This window comes from Selaginella moellendorffii, unplaced genomic scaffold (genome assembly GCF_000143415.4).
Source record: "Selaginella moellendorffii unplaced genomic scaffold, v1.0 SELMOscaffold_47, whole genome shotgun sequence".
Classification (NCBI taxonomy): domain Eukaryota; kingdom Viridiplantae; phylum Streptophyta; class Lycopodiopsida; order Selaginellales; family Selaginellaceae; genus Selaginella; species Selaginella moellendorffii.
This window is the reverse complement of record NW_003314308.1, coordinates 1,273,563-1,288,416: the sequence shown is the minus strand read 5'-3', so window position 1 is coordinate 1,288,416 and position 14,854 is coordinate 1,273,563. Positions and strand designations below refer to the sequence as shown.

General features: G+C 51.2%; 3 protein-coding genes and 2 long non-coding RNA genes across 8 annotated transcripts; 2 read left to right on the top strand and 3 right to left on the bottom strand.

Moving 5' to 3' along the window:
• Nucleotides 1-31: 31 nt before the first annotated feature.
• Nucleotides 32-2,393, bottom strand: LOC112350287. Of its 3 annotated transcripts, XR_002993707.1 has the most exons (9): nucleotides 2,376-2,393; nucleotides 2,141-2,309; nucleotides 1,907-1,953; nucleotides 1,839-1,851; nucleotides 1,265-1,774; nucleotides 815-1,182; nucleotides 530-750; nucleotides 340-472; nucleotides 32-264 (listed from the first exon to the last, which is right to left on the bottom strand). It is a non-coding gene; the product is annotated as an uncharacterized LOC112350287 (long non-coding RNA). The 3 variants fall into 3 exon arrangements; XR_002993706.1 differs by having other exon boundaries at nucleotides 1,907-2,309; XR_002993705.1 differs by having other exon boundaries at nucleotides 1,265-1,851; nucleotides 1,907-2,309.
• A 104-nt stretch (nucleotides 2,394-2,497) lies between these two features.
• Nucleotides 2,498-3,101, bottom strand: LOC112350288. The gene is made up of 3 exons (XR_002993708.1): nucleotides 3,012-3,101; nucleotides 2,675-2,727; nucleotides 2,498-2,591 (listed from the first exon to the last, which is right to left on the bottom strand). It is a non-coding gene; the product is annotated as an uncharacterized LOC112350288 (long non-coding RNA).
• A 1,905-nt stretch (nucleotides 3,102-5,006) lies between these two features.
• On the top strand, nucleotides 5,007-8,078 carry LOC112350257. Of its 2 annotated transcripts, none has more exons than XM_024686122.1 (4): nucleotides 5,007-6,083; nucleotides 6,164-6,343; nucleotides 6,603-7,032; nucleotides 7,238-8,078. In XM_024686122.1, the coding sequence occupies exons 1-4, from the start codon at nucleotides 5,744-5,746 to the stop codon at nucleotides 7,998-8,000; spliced, it is 1,713 nt and encodes a 570-aa protein (XP_024541890.1). In that variant the 5' UTR covers nucleotides 5,007-5,743; the 3' UTR covers nucleotides 8,001-8,078. The 2 variants fall into 2 exon arrangements, with proteins under 2 accessions (XP_024541890.1, XP_024541889.1); XM_024686121.1 differs by having other exon boundaries at nucleotides 6,600-7,032.
• LOC9658295 (pentatricopeptide repeat-containing protein At2g33680) lies at nucleotides 8,065-11,504 on the top strand. The gene is made up of 2 exons (XM_024686120.1): nucleotides 8,065-11,218; nucleotides 11,270-11,504. The coding sequence occupies exon 1, from the start codon at nucleotides 8,094-8,096 to the stop codon at nucleotides 11,196-11,198; it is 3,105 nt and encodes a 1,034-aa protein (XP_024541888.1). The 5' UTR covers nucleotides 8,065-8,093; the 3' UTR covers nucleotides 11,199-11,218; nucleotides 11,270-11,504.
• Nucleotides 11,419-13,298, bottom strand: LOC9658294. The gene is made up of 3 exons (XM_002981052.2): nucleotides 12,718-13,298; nucleotides 12,153-12,645; nucleotides 11,419-12,067 (listed from the first exon to the last, which is right to left on the bottom strand). Exons 2-3 carry the CDS (start codon nucleotides 12,611-12,613, stop codon nucleotides 11,716-11,718), a joined length of 813 nt encoding a protein of 270 aa, XP_002981098.1. The 5' UTR covers nucleotides 12,614-12,645; nucleotides 12,718-13,298; the 3' UTR covers nucleotides 11,419-11,715.
• Between the last annotated feature and the right edge of the window lie 1,556 nt (nucleotides 13,299-14,854).

The following is a 14,854-nucleotide window of genomic DNA, read 5'->3' as shown; positions in this document are numbered from 1 at the left end:
CACCGCCTTGTTGGTGTTTTGCTACTGTTTGGAATCGAACTGGAATTCCTTTGTCTAGATTATTTCTCGGGCAAAGTCAAAGGTGGTGGTGAATGTGAGAGCCCCAGCTAAGGTAAAGGTGGCCAAAGTGATTTTCCTCTCAAACACACCACATGGAGTGAGCGACTTGTTTAACTTGACGCCCATCTTTGCATAAACTATCCATAAACAACGCCTAAACCCCCCGGAAAAAAATGTAAAAAATTTCTAGCTTTCTCCACGCAACTGCATGCATTGAATACAAGCAAGGTGGGCCTCGCATGTTAGAAATAAAAAAACAAAGGAAAAACACGCACTTACACAAAAGGAGGCCTTTTAAATGGAGCTTGAATCGCTCCTCTCTTTCACCTCCTGAGCGAGAAGTCCGTCCTGGGTCCTGGCTGGCTGTTTCCAAATAGTTTTAAAGCTGGTCTGGTCTCTCTCAACCATCACACTATAATTTTCCAGGGTCAGGAGGAAATCAAAACAAATCGAAGAGATCTCTACGAACCTGGGGGCAGAGGGAAAGGCAAAAACAAATAGGCGACGTCGCAAACAGCACAGAGGCGCTTGGCTTGGCCGGAAAGAGAATCTCTCCAGGCGTTCTCATCAATGCTTTGGTGCAAGTTTCTTCACACCCTTCCTTAAGAAACAGCATTTCCATTTTCTTTTTCTTCTTTCTCTCTGCTGGAGAGCCTGCTCGTGCTGAATTACAACCATCTTATCGTTTCCCTGCAACAAAAGGAGTTCACGGACATTCTTAGAGCCAAGGAAAGAGTTTCGTAAAGCAACTTACGAGCGAAAGATGATGGATTCAACGGAATATCGTTTGTTTGGTGGCAAGAGGAGTTGCGTGCTTGCTTTGCTGACAGTCACTCTGATGGCTTTTTGTCGAGCTCAGTTTCTTCCGCCTCCAGCGGCACTACCACCACCAGGACGCAATTGCAATTTGCTATCGGCTCTCGCTTGCCTCTTGCCAGGAGCTCAGCCTGGCGACTGCTGTCACGATGTGAGCGACATTCTTGCAACTTGCTTGTGCTCGCTTTCCCCCTTGAATGGCACGACACCCGTCGAGCTCGATGTCACCTTCCGTATCACTCCCTCTTGCTCAATTCATGTAAACTTGGGCGCACCATGCACTTGACAGCATCATTCGCGAACAGCCTACAAACAAAAGAAAGAAGAAAGAAAGAAAAAAGTTTTACAAAAGAGAGATAGAAAAAAATTAAAGAGAAATGGTTCGTACCTTCTACAACGCCAAAGTTCCAAATCCTCCGTCTCCTAAAGTTGTATCAACGCTCTCAGTCGTCTCGTCATCCTCCACATGTTGCTGTACAATGCACGCTATAGTCCTGCTTGTAAATCCCTCCAGTCCGCAGTCCCGCCAAAGAGTTAAATACAAACTCAGCTGCCTTACATTTCCCCTTCACGCCTTGTTGCTGCCTAGCCTCACCTGGGAAGGAAAGAATTTAGGAAGACACTGCAAGTAGACTCATCTGTCTTTGTTGCTCATTTGGTATCCCACTTTGCTAGCTCCGTTGTTTTCGGACACCCGCTGTAGATACTGTACTTGCGTGGTTGTCGAAACGAAAACATCGTTTGAGCTCTCGCCAAGAACAAATTCAAAGACCCGTAAGGATATCAACTTAAACAATATCGAAAGAACGGTACCGTCACAAGTTAAAGGCATCGATACAAGCCTCCAGTGTTCTACAATCGCAATGCTTACGACGAGCTGCACAGCCGACCAAACAAGCTAGCTCCCCCAGAGAAATTCAAAAAATATTCAGGCCACAGGGATATTTCTCTCGTTGACAAACCTTCGCGAGCTCTCTGCACAAAACACAAAACAGTTTTATCAGGTAGTTAACTATCAGCGGATACATACTGCGTACTTGGGGGTGTCACAGATACCGAACGCTCATGAATTCAGCCCTGCAGCCAGCTAAGATAGACACATCACTAGAACTTTAGCATTCACGCATTCGGGGTTCATATCAACACCATCATTGCCAACAGGTGGTACCTCCGAGCGGAGAAGATGTTTCAAAAGAGAAACGAAAGAAAAAAAAATGAAGAACTGACCGAGTCTATTGTGAAGAGATGTAAAAAAGTAACGTACCTCTAGCATATTCAGACTCGTTCAATTCCGCTGGCACCGGGAAAAGCTTTTCTAGCCTTGGCAGCGGAAGATGCCATTGCGCAGGCCTTGGAAGCACGAACAAACTTTGTTCGCAAAGAGCATAGTTACGTTACGGTGCTTGCGTTGCGTTTTCAAATGTCCCTATCGCCTGATTCAGCGACAAAAAAGATGAAAGGAACCAATCGTCAGGATGCTGTGAGCATCTCAAGAGTACCTTGCCTGTAGTGTTCATCCAGGCAAAGGGAAAAAATATGTGCCGCGCAGTGCTCCGCATTGACGAAGCTGAAAGAAACACTGTTTTATTCACCAAGTTCCTGCGAAGGGACGTACCTCGACGCACAAACTTAAGATTGAACTGCGCAATACTACTATCTTCGCTCCCTGGAACTCAGACATATCATCCAAAGTCTTAACTTCTCCAGTTGGAAAGCTTAAAATCCAGGATGATCCAGCATTGAGTTGATAAAACAAAACATCCAAAAACTTTTCCTATTTGCTCAAACACTTTCTCACCCTCCAATAGATCAAATTATCCAATACAACTGCTACATCTTCGCTGCCGGATCCTGGAACAACTTCCTGAGCTAAGTTTTAAGTTTAAACTCAAAATCCAGAATGATCCGGCATTCAATTGACGCTGACTGGAAAACAAACCATCCGGAAACTTTTCCTACTTGCTCCACAAAATTTCCTTACCCTCCAATCGATCAAGCTGATGGGGACTTCTCATCCACCGGATGAAGCAAGCAGCTCTACAAAACAAATGCTGGAAATGCAAACATCCATTCACAAGCAAGGCACCACGTAGAAGCGCTTCTTCTCGAATAGATCGCCGAGAAGGATCACACACCTGAGAAACGAGATCGCCAAAGAACCGCCATAGCCAAGCACCTAGACCTAAACCTAAATGTTCCCGCCAAAATCCAAAAAACACTGGTCAACCCAGGAGATCTCTTGCGTGGTCCACACTCTAGATAGATTTCCCTCGCGGCTTTGTATACACGTATGACCCTTTGAAATCGTGCCTTCCGAAGCCACCAATGAAACAACCACACCTCGATCTCAGATATATGTAAATCAAAGAGCATGGCCACCTTTTAGCACGATGGGGGGTGGCGCGTTGATTATTCTTTCCAATTTCCTGTTGCGCCCCGTACGTACGGCTTGACGTGGTGGCCATTCTAACCGTACAAACACGACCTGACCCGGGGAAGGGAATCGATCCGCGCCGCCCCCAAAAGGAAGAAAAAGGAGGCATCGTTTCACCTTTTGTTAAGGGGCACATGCGCCACCATGTGTCCACTTGCCAGATTAAATCACACTCTTGCAAAGCTTAGCTTTGATCTAAATTCGGTTAGCTTTGATGCGAGAGAGAATTGACACAAAGGCAAAGTTTTAGGAGGCAAACAACATTCCTCCACTCCCGCGCGAGTGGCATATTCTGTCCGCTACCCGACAGCGGCTGCCGCTTGCCGGCATTTGGTCGACCGTAAAATGGAAAGACACGTGGCGTGTGAGCTGTGGATGTGGCACCTGGCGTGGGTTCGATTCTCTCCGACCACTCGTGTCACGCTTTTGTTTCTTGCCATTTCCGCTGATGGTGACAAAGGAAGCGTATCTCGGAGATATTCGCCCATTTCAAAAGATTGGGTTTATTCAACGTCAACCTGCATGTGACCAAATGCCCAATGGACCTCCGCGATTTAATTTTTTCGTTACCCCAGATTGAGATTATATCATTGTTTTCGAACCATGCAATCCAATGCTAGCAATTTTTATCGATCATCCACAAAAGCAGCCGATAGCAACTTCCATGTGTGTCCACTCATTAGCCCAAACCCCGAGGAAATGCGCATGATTATCCCCGACGAAGGCATTTTTCTCTTTTCCGCAAGCCAAGGGGCCAACCCTCCACTCCATATGATTTGTAAAATATGCCCAATGGCGGCAAAGTTTAGGTCGTCTTCGCGTCTTCGTCTTTCCTGGGGCTGAGAGTTCAATGAAAACGCTCCATTTGTTTTCTCTCGGATTGACTGCTGCCCAAACCATAAACAAATGCCCCGGGCATTACAAAATTCCCCCGCAATGCTTTCCTTTGGAAGATCCGATCTCTTCGCCTCTCTCTCTCTCTCTCTCGTCCCCTCGCTGCGTAACTCGTTTGTCATGAATGACATAACCCCCCTAATGCACACATGTGACAATTGTCGTTCGTGGAGGCATAGGGGGCTCAAGAAATGCATGACCCGCTTAAGAACTTTTTAGGGTTCTTGGGTAACTTAGTTAAGTTTTAAACCGTTGGAATGGAAGCGAAGATTGGAAGAGTTTAATCAATGGTTGAGGGAATGATGGCATGAGAGTAGGTGGCTCGCATTTAAAGCCTCGCAGGCTCTGACTGCCCTGCCAGAAGTCCCATGCCCTTGCTGTATTGTACTTCGTATGGTGGAGGGCCTCGTATTATCCAGTGAATATGCGCCTGATACCAGCGTTTGGCGGCATCTGCTATTTGGCCACGGCTGTGGGTGGTGGGTTATTGTGGTTAGGTGGGCTGGTATTGGTACTGCTATCTCTCTAGCTAACTTATCTGGCAAGGTTTCACCACGCCCGCCCCCGGTCAATGACAAGGTAATTTTCCTTTTTTGTTTTTACCGTGCCCTGCCAAGGGTGTAAAGGAAGGCCAGGTGAGATATTTCTTTGTTTTTTAATGTAAGACCGGTGACGCGTCACGCGCTCGATTCCCTGCCGGGTTTTAGGGTTTACGTTGGACGCGTGGAATATTCGCGGGGCATATAGTTTTGCTCCTTGAATCCAGGCATCAAGTTTGCAACCTAAACCTCTCGAGGGAGAGAGAGAGCGAGAGAGAGAGAAAGAGAGATGTGGGATGTTAATCCGTTTTCCCTCTACTTAGCTACAGTAGAGTGAGCGATTTTGGATTGGATTGGATTGGATTGGAAAGCTCGCTTTCTTTCTTTCCCACAAAGACGATTGATCAATCCATCGATCGCGTCGAGTGATTGATGGGGCAAGCTCTGGAACAGGATGAGGAATTGATGATGATCCATTGGAGTGGCAGCACTGGCAGCCGCGGTAGCATCCAAGCTCTCAATTTGCCCACAGCTCTCTTGAACAGCAAGCATTGCCGCCGCAGCAGCGATACTTCCTCCACCATGGCACAAGAGCAGCAGCGCCGCGGATCCTCCGAGCAGCAGCAGCAGCAGCGCATCCAGCTGCCTGTAGAGATCCAATCCAAACACCCCCAAATCGATCTTCCAGGCTTGATTGCTTGAGCCCAACTATCACTTTTGCTTTGTGTGCCCTGCCAGTCTTGTGTGTGTTTTTGCCTGCTCTTCCACAGCATCTTTAAAGCTGCCTCCTCCTTTTTCGTATCACCCAAGCATTTAACTTAGAGAAACTCCCGGAAGAACACACGAGATCCATTCGAGAGTGTGTGATCTCTTTCTTCTTCACGTCTCCTTCTACTAAGTTCTTCCGTCAAAACTATATAGTTCCTCCTTCCTTAGAGCGAGGAGAGAATCGCAGTAGCTATCCCACCCCTGGATCCATCGATCTCGATCGATTGATGCCATGGATTTCAGCTTGAGCGGCTCCGTGGAGCCGGGCGGCGACGTTCGCATCCTCAAGCAATGTAGACCCATCCTGGAGCTTGGCGAAGATCGCCACGAGGGAAGCCGATCGATGAAGCTGTCCAGGACGGACTCCTTCTCCTCGGCCAGGCAGCAGCAGCAAGAATCCAATTCGTCGCCCTCCCCCGACGATCACCACAGCAGCTCCGCGGCGCTCCTGGCGGATCCGGGAGGGATGCTCTTCCAGCAGCAGTACTCGAGGCATTTGTTCCAGCAGCAAGGAGGATCATACCCATTTGCTGGCGCGATCAAGCAGCAGCCACACTCCATCTCCTCTCCAGGTACCTCCTTGTTTTGATTTCTCTCGATCGAGCGCGTAAGAAACTTGATGGTCATGGCTGGATGGATTCGTGATGCACAGCGTTCCAGCAGCAGCAGCAGCAGCAGCTCCACTACTTCCCATTCACAGCGTCACAGTGGGCGGAGCTAGAACACCAAGCGCTCATCTTCAAGTATATGATGGCCAGAGCTCCAGTTCCTCCCGAGCTCGTCATTCCTATCCGCCGGAGCTTGATCCTCTCGCCCTCCTCCGCCACGAACTGTAAGCTCTCCTTCTCCTGGCAAAGCTTCTATATCCTCTAGAGTGTTTGATCGATCTTCTCGTGGTGGGCTTGTTTCCTACTGTTTGCTTTATCGTGTTTCGTGAGTTCCAGATTGCAAACATGCTATCTCTTTGTCTGTGGGTCCAAAGATGGATCACTGCTCGTACTGTTCCTGCCTTTAAACTTGGAGGATCTCACTTTGTTTCCTCTCGATCGCCATCTCACGTTTGTGTTCTTGGTGAAACTTGCGAGGAGCAGCATGGAGCGGGTTCCAGCTTGGAGTTGGATCGGGCAGCCCCATGGACGCGGAGCCTGGGCGGTGCCGAAGAACAGATGGGAAGAAGTGGCGGTGCTCCAGGCCGGTGGTGGCGGACCAGAAGTACTGCGAGAGGCATATGCACAGGGGGAGGAACAGATCTAGGAAAGCGGCGGAAGCAGCGGCGGCCGCGGCGGCCGCGGCGGCAGGAGCGGGATCCAACTCCGCCGCCACCGCCGCCACCGCCACTTCCGCCACCAACAATGGCGGTGCCAGATCGTCGGCATTGTCACACCAGAGTAGCAGCGGCAGCAAAGGTGGTGGTGGTGGTGGTGGGATGGTTGGCGGTGGGATCATGGAGACTGGCATGGGATCATACCACTATCCTCTCCAATCAGCTGGAGATCTTGCTGCTAGCAAAGATCATCAAAGGTGAAAAAAAACTCTTCCATCTTTTTTTTTTGCTGTCTTGCGTGTCTGTTTGGCTTGCTTGCTGCTTCTTTGTTCTTGGCTGGATCAAGATTGAAATTTGGATGGATGAGCGACTGGGAAGATCACTGATCTGTGAACTTTTTTTTTTTTTTTTTCTTTTTTGGGTGGTGCTCTTGTGAATTCTATGGTTTTTTTTGTCTCTCAGGTTTGTGAATGGAATGAGTAAAGCAACGTTTGATCCTTTGCGTCCCGAGCAGCTGCTCTTTGCGGAGGTTTCTGGCAGCTGCACCAGGCCTCTAGGCGGCGGCGGCGGTGGCGGAGGAGGAGGAGGAGGAGGATCGTCGTCGCCACCCAAGATCATCGCTGGATCCGAGCACCACAACTTCGGGAGCATGCAAATCTTTGGACCATCGTCGCAAGAACACGAGGAGCTGAGCAAAAGCCCTTTGATCCGAGGCATCGAGCGCAAGCCCGAGGCGCTGCGCCACTTCTTCGACGACGACTGGCCCCGAGATTCCAACTCCATGCCCGCCACCAGCCATGACAAGCTCGCCATGCATTGCTTCAAGAGCGTTCCATCCACTGGGATCCTCTCCCTGGCGCTGGAAGAGCAAGAACAAGGGGGCGATCACGATCGGTACAAGGCGCGATACGATCATCGAGACAACGAGGACGATCACGAGCACGAGCTCGAGGAGGAGGAGGATCCCTACACCAACATCAGCCTCGCCAGGATCTCCTCCTCCTCCGGCGCCAGCGGCGATTTGCTTTCGGATGTTCTTCTCAAATCCTCGTCGTGCAAGCCTCCCGCCGGCGGCAATGCGGTGGGATTCGAGCAGCAGCAGCGCAAGAAGATGATCCTGGCGTCGCCCACTGGCGTGCTCCAGAAGCTGACGTGCTTCTCGGATTCCAGCAGCAGCGCCAGCAGCCCTGGATCGGTGAAGAACGATGCGAACCACGCCCACTGAGCGAGTGTGAGAGAGGAGAGAGAGAGACGAGAGTTTGTAAGAACCCTAGATTCTTGGAAAGAGAGAAGGTTTAGGGTTTGTGTGGATCGATCGATGCGAGCTTCCTCTGGAGCTGCGTTGAAGGAATCCGAGGTCTCGCGCTACGCCAGGCTCTTGCAGGAATGCTGCTCCAGGCGCAACGTTTCCGAGGGGCGGCGGCTCCACGACGATCTTCGCAGGTCCGGCTATGGCGATAGCAGCTATCTGCGGCGCTGCGTCGTCCAGATGTACGCCAAATGCGGCTGCCTGGCCGATGCCAAGGCGGCATTCGACGAGATCGCGGACAAGAACGACTTCGTGTGGAATCTCATGATCTCTGGCTATGCCAGGAGCGGCAAGAACAGGGAAGCTCTGGAGCTCTTCCACAAGATGGACATCCCGCCGAATGGATTCATCTTTGCGAGCGCTCTTGCGGCTTGTGCCGGGCTGGGGGATCTGGAGCAAGGCAGGGAAATCCACAAGAGAGTTCTCGAGTCGCCATCCATCGCCAGCGACGTGGTCGTCCAGAACTCGCTGGTGACCATGTACGCCAGGTGTGGTAGCGTGCTGGAAGGCATCAAGATCTTCGACGCCATGCCAAGGAAGAACTTGGTGTCCTGGAACGCCATGATCTCGGCGTTCGTGCAGTGTGACTATCCCGAGCAGGCACTGGAGCTCTACCATCGGATGAAGAGGGAGCGCTTGGAGCCGAATGGATTCGTCTTTGCGAGCTTGCTCACGGCCTGTGCGTCGCTAGGTAACTTGGAACTTGGTTCTTCCATCCACCAGCGTATAACTTCTCTTGGTTTGCAGCGTGACATTGTCATGGAGAACGCTCTCATCAACATGTACTCCAAGTGTGGCTGCATGGACGAGGCGCTCGAGGTTTTCAGCGGGCTTGCGACCAGAGATGTCTTTACATGGACGTCGATGATCGCGGGCTATGCGCAGCTTGGATTCGGCAGCGAGGCTTTCGCTTTCTACGATGGAATGCGGCGAGATTGCGTCTCGCCAACTTCCGCTACCTTCGTCGCGCTGCTGTCCGCGTGCTCGACGTTAGAGCAAGGTAAGCATCTCCACGAGGAAGTCAAGGCTTTTGGTTTCGAATCGATCACTGTTGTGGAGACTGCGCTCATGTTCATGTATTCCAGGTGTGGGAGTCTGGAGGACGCGGAGTTCTTGTTTGCGAAGATGCAGCAAAAGGACTACGTGAGCTGGTCAGCCATGGTAACGAGCCATGCACAGTTCGGTGACCCCGGTAAGGCGCTGACGCTTTTCAGGCAGATGATTCTCGAGGGAATGCAGCTGAGCTTGCCAACTTTTTGCAGCGCACTCCAGGCCTGTTCGCTAAAGCGAGATTCACGGTTGAGCAAAACGATCCGGGAACTTATTGATTGGAGTGGGATAGATAAGATGGATTCCATACGGGCAGATCTTGTCTCGGCGTACAGTAAGTGTGGTGACATGGAAGAGGCACGGAAGATATTTGATAGAATGGAGAGCCGGGATGTCCTGACTTGGACAGTCATGATAAAAGGCTACGCGCAACAAGGTGATTCTAAAGCGGCACTGGAATTGTTCCATAGGATGAAGCCTGAAGGTGTGGAGCCGGATAGCGTGTCAGTTGCCGAAGCCATCATGGCTTGCTCCATTGAGGGGGACTTGGAACAGGGAAAATTTTTGGCGATAAAGCAGGATTTTCGATTTCAGCCGATAGGAAACGCTCTGCTCAGTCTGCACATCAAATGCGGCTCCGTGAAGGAAGCGTTGGAAGTTTTCGATAGGACAGAGGAAAAGGACGTCGTGACATGGACACTTATGCTAGAGTGCTACTCGCAGCAGCAGCAGCAGTGTGGGGATTACAGCACCGAAGCCTTTGGTCTCTATCACAAGATGCTTTTGGAGGGGAAGGAGCCGAGCTATACGACATACGCGGCCGTTGTTTCGGCGTGCTCCCCTCAAACGTTTCGACAAGGCAAGGCTGTTCACAGGAGGATCATCGAGTGTCAACTGGAACGCCTGCCGGATATTGCCGTCGCGCTTGTCAACATGTACTGCAAGTGTGGGAGTGAGCAAGAGATCAGGGAGGTGTTTGCCAAGACGAGGCAGCAAAACAAGGTGGTCATGTGGAACGCGGTGATAGCAGCTTTTAACAGGCATGACAGTGGCGAAGAGGCCATCAGAGTGTATCGGGAGATGGTTTTGGAGGGGCTGTCACCGAGCGTCGTCACGTTTATGAGCGTCCTGAGTTCCTGTGCTCGAGTGGAAGATCTGCGAACCGGAAGAGAGGTCCATTCCCGTGCTCTAGCCTGCGGGATGCTACCAGACTTCGTGAAGAACGCGTTGATCACCATGTACGCGAGGTGCAACGCCTTGGGCGAGGCAAGGCAGGTGTTTGAGAGCGTGGGGGAGAAGTGTACCGTAACTTGGACCGCGTTGATTGGAGGCTGTGTCTCGGCTGGGAACGAGCGAGAAGCTCTCAGTCTGTTCAAGCGGATGGATTCGGAACCAGACGAGGTGACGTTCTCGTCCGTTCTTCAGGCGTGCTCCAACTTGGAAGATGGCAGAGAAGTCCATGCTCGCATCCTGGCCGCACAGGGAGGAAAGATGTCCGACTTCCTTGGGAACGGTCTCATCAACATGTACGCGAGGTGTGGGAGCATGAGAGACGCGAGACAGATCTTCGAGAGCATGGATAGGAGCAGCAGGATCTCGTGGTCCGCGATCATGACACTGTGTGCTCGGCACGGACAGCACGACGATATCATTGACACCTACAGGCTGATGGTCAACGAGGGAGTTGTGCCGGATGGAGTTACGCTCATCGCCATCCTCAACTCGTGCAGCCACGCGGGGCTGACCGACGAAGCGTGCCACTACTTCACTTGGATCATCTCCGACTTTGAGCTGCCACACTTGGACGAGCATTACCAGTGCATGGTGGATCTCCTGTGTCGGGCAGGACGGCTGGACGAGGCGGAGGAGCTCATCAGCATGATCGACCGGCCAGACGTTGTGACTTTGAACACGATGCTGGCGGCTTGCAAGAACCAACAGGACCTCCACCGCGGAGCAAGAACAGCGGCTCAGATGCAATCCACCGAAAGCTGTGCGGCTCCGTTTGTCCTCCTCTCCCAGATCTATGCCGGGGAGCATCACAACACCCCAGTTCCTGGTTAGAGAACCGCCACAAAAGCCAGGTATGTCTCTCCAGGATGGCTCTAAAAGTTTCCTTCTCTTTTTCTTCACAGAGTTTCGTCCTCCTTCAAAGAACCTTTGGAGAAGTTCTCGTCCGGAGAAGTTCTCGTGGTCTGGAATCACAACACAACAAGGACTGATGGCGTCATTGACATTCTCAGCAAGGTAGTCAACTCGAAAAGCATTTGTACCAACGATGGACTTCCGGAGCAAGTCATCGCTAGCGATGTATACAAGTGTCAAAGTCTGGATCAAATACAAAAACCCACTGGAACCTTCCTGTTCTCTCACACACAAAACACCATCTCACGCCATCTCATCTCCCTGAGTTGTATCCCTTGGTATCTTTCTTTTCTTTTTCTCTACAAGTTACTCTCCTCCTCTCTCAGATATTATACAACCTTCCATATGAAAGTGTGTCCTGCGGCTAAACTTTGTGTCACCACCATGGAACTCGCTGGAAGTTCTTCCGGATCGTTCAAGCAAAGTTGGAACTTGTTCAAGCCTTTTGCAAGTCGGTGAGCGAGAATGATCGGCAGCTCTTTTGCCACTGCTTTGCCGTGGCGAAGCATTCGTCGCTGCCGTCGAGCCTGTCACCCTTGGTGGACATGGCGAGCGCCAGCGTGAGCGTCGTCCCGTTGGAGGAGATTGGCTTCTTGGAGATCCCAGTGGAGATCCGGGGTGGTGGAAACCTGGGCTTGGACTCCATCCCTTCGCGGTGGGATGGAAGCCTCCTCCTCTTGGAGTATGGATTCTCGGGCTTGCCCAAGTCCTTCATGCACATCGATTTCACGTCCGCCAGCGATGTGAAGGAACGAGATTTTCCAACGTAGAACTTTGACAGCCCCCTCCTGGAGAAAGAAGAAGTGAGCAAGCGAGCTATGGAGGAAAACAAGAGCAAGCTAGCTATGGAGGAAACAAGAACTTGGAGCAAACCTGACTGGGAGAGTGGTCATCAACGAATCCATTTGATCCAGGGGACCTTTGAACGCGCTCTGGACCTCCTTGTCGTCCGACTCGTCCGAGCTCTCGTTGGAGATGGAGGATGTGACGAGCGACGAGGACGACGATGGCATGTTAGTCGTTTCCAGTCCTCCTGGCGGCGCCACAACAAGTTCCACAACTTCCACCTTGGTCGGGGGCAAGTCCTCGTCCGGTTTAGAAGCTCCGCCACTCAGAGTGGCGGTGGTGGTGGTGGCGGCGATGGTGGCGGAGGAGGAAAATCTCTGCTTTGGAGCTGGAGGAGGAAGACCCTGTTGCATGAACCTGGCGGTCGTCTCGGGCCGGCAGAGAAGCTTGCGAAGGTTTAGCCCATCGCCAGCTGCTTGGTGAGCCTGGAGTTTGTATCCCACGGTTGGGCCCGATCCTATCTCCCAGCTCTGGTAGGCAATCGACATTCTTCCTTTCAAAGGGATGGATTCGCCTCGATCTGCAAGGAAGATCGATGAGAACCTCCATCTTTGGTCGAAAAGAGAGAATTCTTTAAGGAGAACCAGCTTACCCGGTAAGGAAGAACAAAAGAAGAACTTGTTGTCAGCCCTTGAGGAGGCTCTGGCGATTCTGGATCTTCCTGCGAGCAAGCTGGCGGGCGAGGCGCGGCCTTACGCAATCCAGAGGCCTGTTCCCTTCGGGATCCGTCAGCAGGCGAGCGCGCATTTGGCAGCAGCAGCAGCCGCGCGACAATCCTCCCATTCACACCGCAGCAGCACCAATTCTTCCCTGTGATCGCGCGCCACCGAAGCCACCGTAGACGGCCTTTGATCGATCGCCGCAACGCGAAGAAGGCGAAACCAAACCCGAAAAAAAACGCCCCAAATCGTCCTCCGACCCACCAGCGCCGCGACGCGATTCGCGATTGATGGGTCTCGTGGGTCGATCCCCAAAAGCCCTCTTTGGCGACCCAAGAAGAGAAAAGCGCGAGAGATGGCGAGAGATGGCGAGCGCGAGGTGGAGATGGAGAGGGCTTTCCTTGCTTCCTTCCTCTCGCGAAGATAAGGATGAGAGGAAGAAGAAGAAGAAAAGAAGAAAAAGAGAGAAAAGAGATCAAACACGCTATGAATCGAGGGAGGAACCAGTCTTCCGTGGCAGCAACCTAGTAGTGAGCCACTATAATTATATTACCCAATCCCCGATTAAGCCAATTAAGCAGCAACCGAGCCAAAGCTTATCCACATTGGATGAAAACTTCCTATCAAAATAGCTCATAACGCTTGAAATTCTTTTGATTTTTCTGTAAACGCCACTGTTGTAGATGATAGGTGAGTGTATGTCAAGTGTTTGGTATCTTTGTGTTGGGTCCCCTTGGATAGGGACTCTGGAGAGGTGTGCACCAATCCTGCCACCCCATTGGCCAGCCTAGAAGGTGAAGAAGGTTTTTAACCTTTACCTGCCTGCCATTACTTTCACCCTTGCTTAGGGCAAAAGCAAGCCCCAGCCCTAGAGTTTGATCCATCTTTGCATGCATGTGGCCACCTGTTCTCGATTCCACACATGGCTAGAGCGCGACACGTGGAGGTGCGGATAAGGCAGCATTCATTGGCTCGCGTACGGACCCGTTGTCTCCCCCGTCCGTACCGTGAAGCTTCCTGGGAGAAAGCGACCAATGTGCCGCTGCGATCGTTTTTTTGATTACACACCGATTCTTTTGTGGCCGCGACTTGTCAACAGCAGCATCTTTGGGGCATTGAAAGCTGGCGAGCTCGCGCTTCGTTTTGGCGTGGACGAATGGATGGATCGATCCATTGGAACGAATCGGTCGTGGTGTTGTGGAGGAGCCTCGATCGAGCGCTTGGCTTGGCTTGGCTTTGCTTGAGATAGACCAAGAAGAAAAAAAAAAGAAAAAACGAGGAAATAAAAAGAGAGCTTTGTCTAGTTGCGGTTGTTGAAATGGGAGAGCATCTTGGCTTTTGGCGGGTGCTATGCAACTTGCCAGATGCCCAGATGCCGGAATCTCAGCGATTTTTTCTTTTTTAACGTTGTGCTGCCTTGAATCCATCTCTCTGCTTTTCTTTTTTTTTCTTTTTTTTTCTTTGCTTTTCTTGTCTTCCAATTCTCCGTCCGTTCCATCCAACAATCAATCTGGCCAACTTTTTGCGCTGCTCTCCCTTCCTGTTATCCACAAACGTGTTTTAAAAGCTTGTCCACCAGAATTTGTGATCCTGCGAGGATTTATTTGACTTTGTCTATGCGATGCGATAGATGTTTGTCCGCTACCAGCGAAAAGATATGCCTTTGGGAGATTTTGCCGCTTCCACTACTTCGAGGTGGTGGTGGCGCAAGCGAAGTGGCAACCTCCCTCCCCTCTATTAGAAAATGACTTGTTTGGATTAAACAATCGCGAGCCGTGTTGACGAACGCCGGGGGAGCACTCACTGTTATAAAGAAGTTGCTCCAAACTCAAAGTGAAACTGATGCCCTGCACAAACAGTGAGAGAAAAGGAGAAAACGAGGAATCAGATCTGCCATCCATCCAAAACGAATGCACTGAGAAGATATAATCCTCTTTTTTCTTCTTGCGAGGAGTTTCTTCGTTCGAGGCTCGGCTGCTTCGACGAAACCGTGATGGTCAAACTTGAGAGTGTGAGAAACAATCTAGAACTTCCAACGCCGCTGTAGCTCCAATCGCATTGTCTTCCAAC

Coding starts and splice junctions, on each gene's coding strand:
- LOC9658294 (XM_002981052.2), bottom strand. CDS start 12,613: ATGTCGATTGCCTACCAGAGCTGGGAGATAGGATCGGGCCCAACCGTG. Junction 12,068..12,152: donor ATGACCACTCTCCCAGTCAG/GTTTGCTCCAAG, acceptor TTCTTTCTCCAG/GAGGGGGCTGTCAAAGTTCT.
- LOC112350257 (XM_024686121.1), top strand. CDS start 5,744: ATGGATTTCAGCTTGAGCGGCTCCGTGGAGCCGGGCGGCGACGTTCGC. Junction 6,344..6,599: donor GCCCTCCTCCGCCACGAACT/GTAAGCTCTCCT, acceptor ACTTGCGAGGAG/CAGCATGGAGCGGGTTCCAG. Junction 7,033..7,237: donor GCTAGCAAAGATCATCAAAG/GTGAAAAAAAAC, acceptor TTTGTCTCTCAG/GTTTGTGAATGGAATGAGTA.
- LOC9658295 (XM_024686120.1), top strand. CDS start 8,094: ATGCGAGCTTCCTCTGGAGCTGCGTTGAAGGAATCCGAGGTCTCGCGC.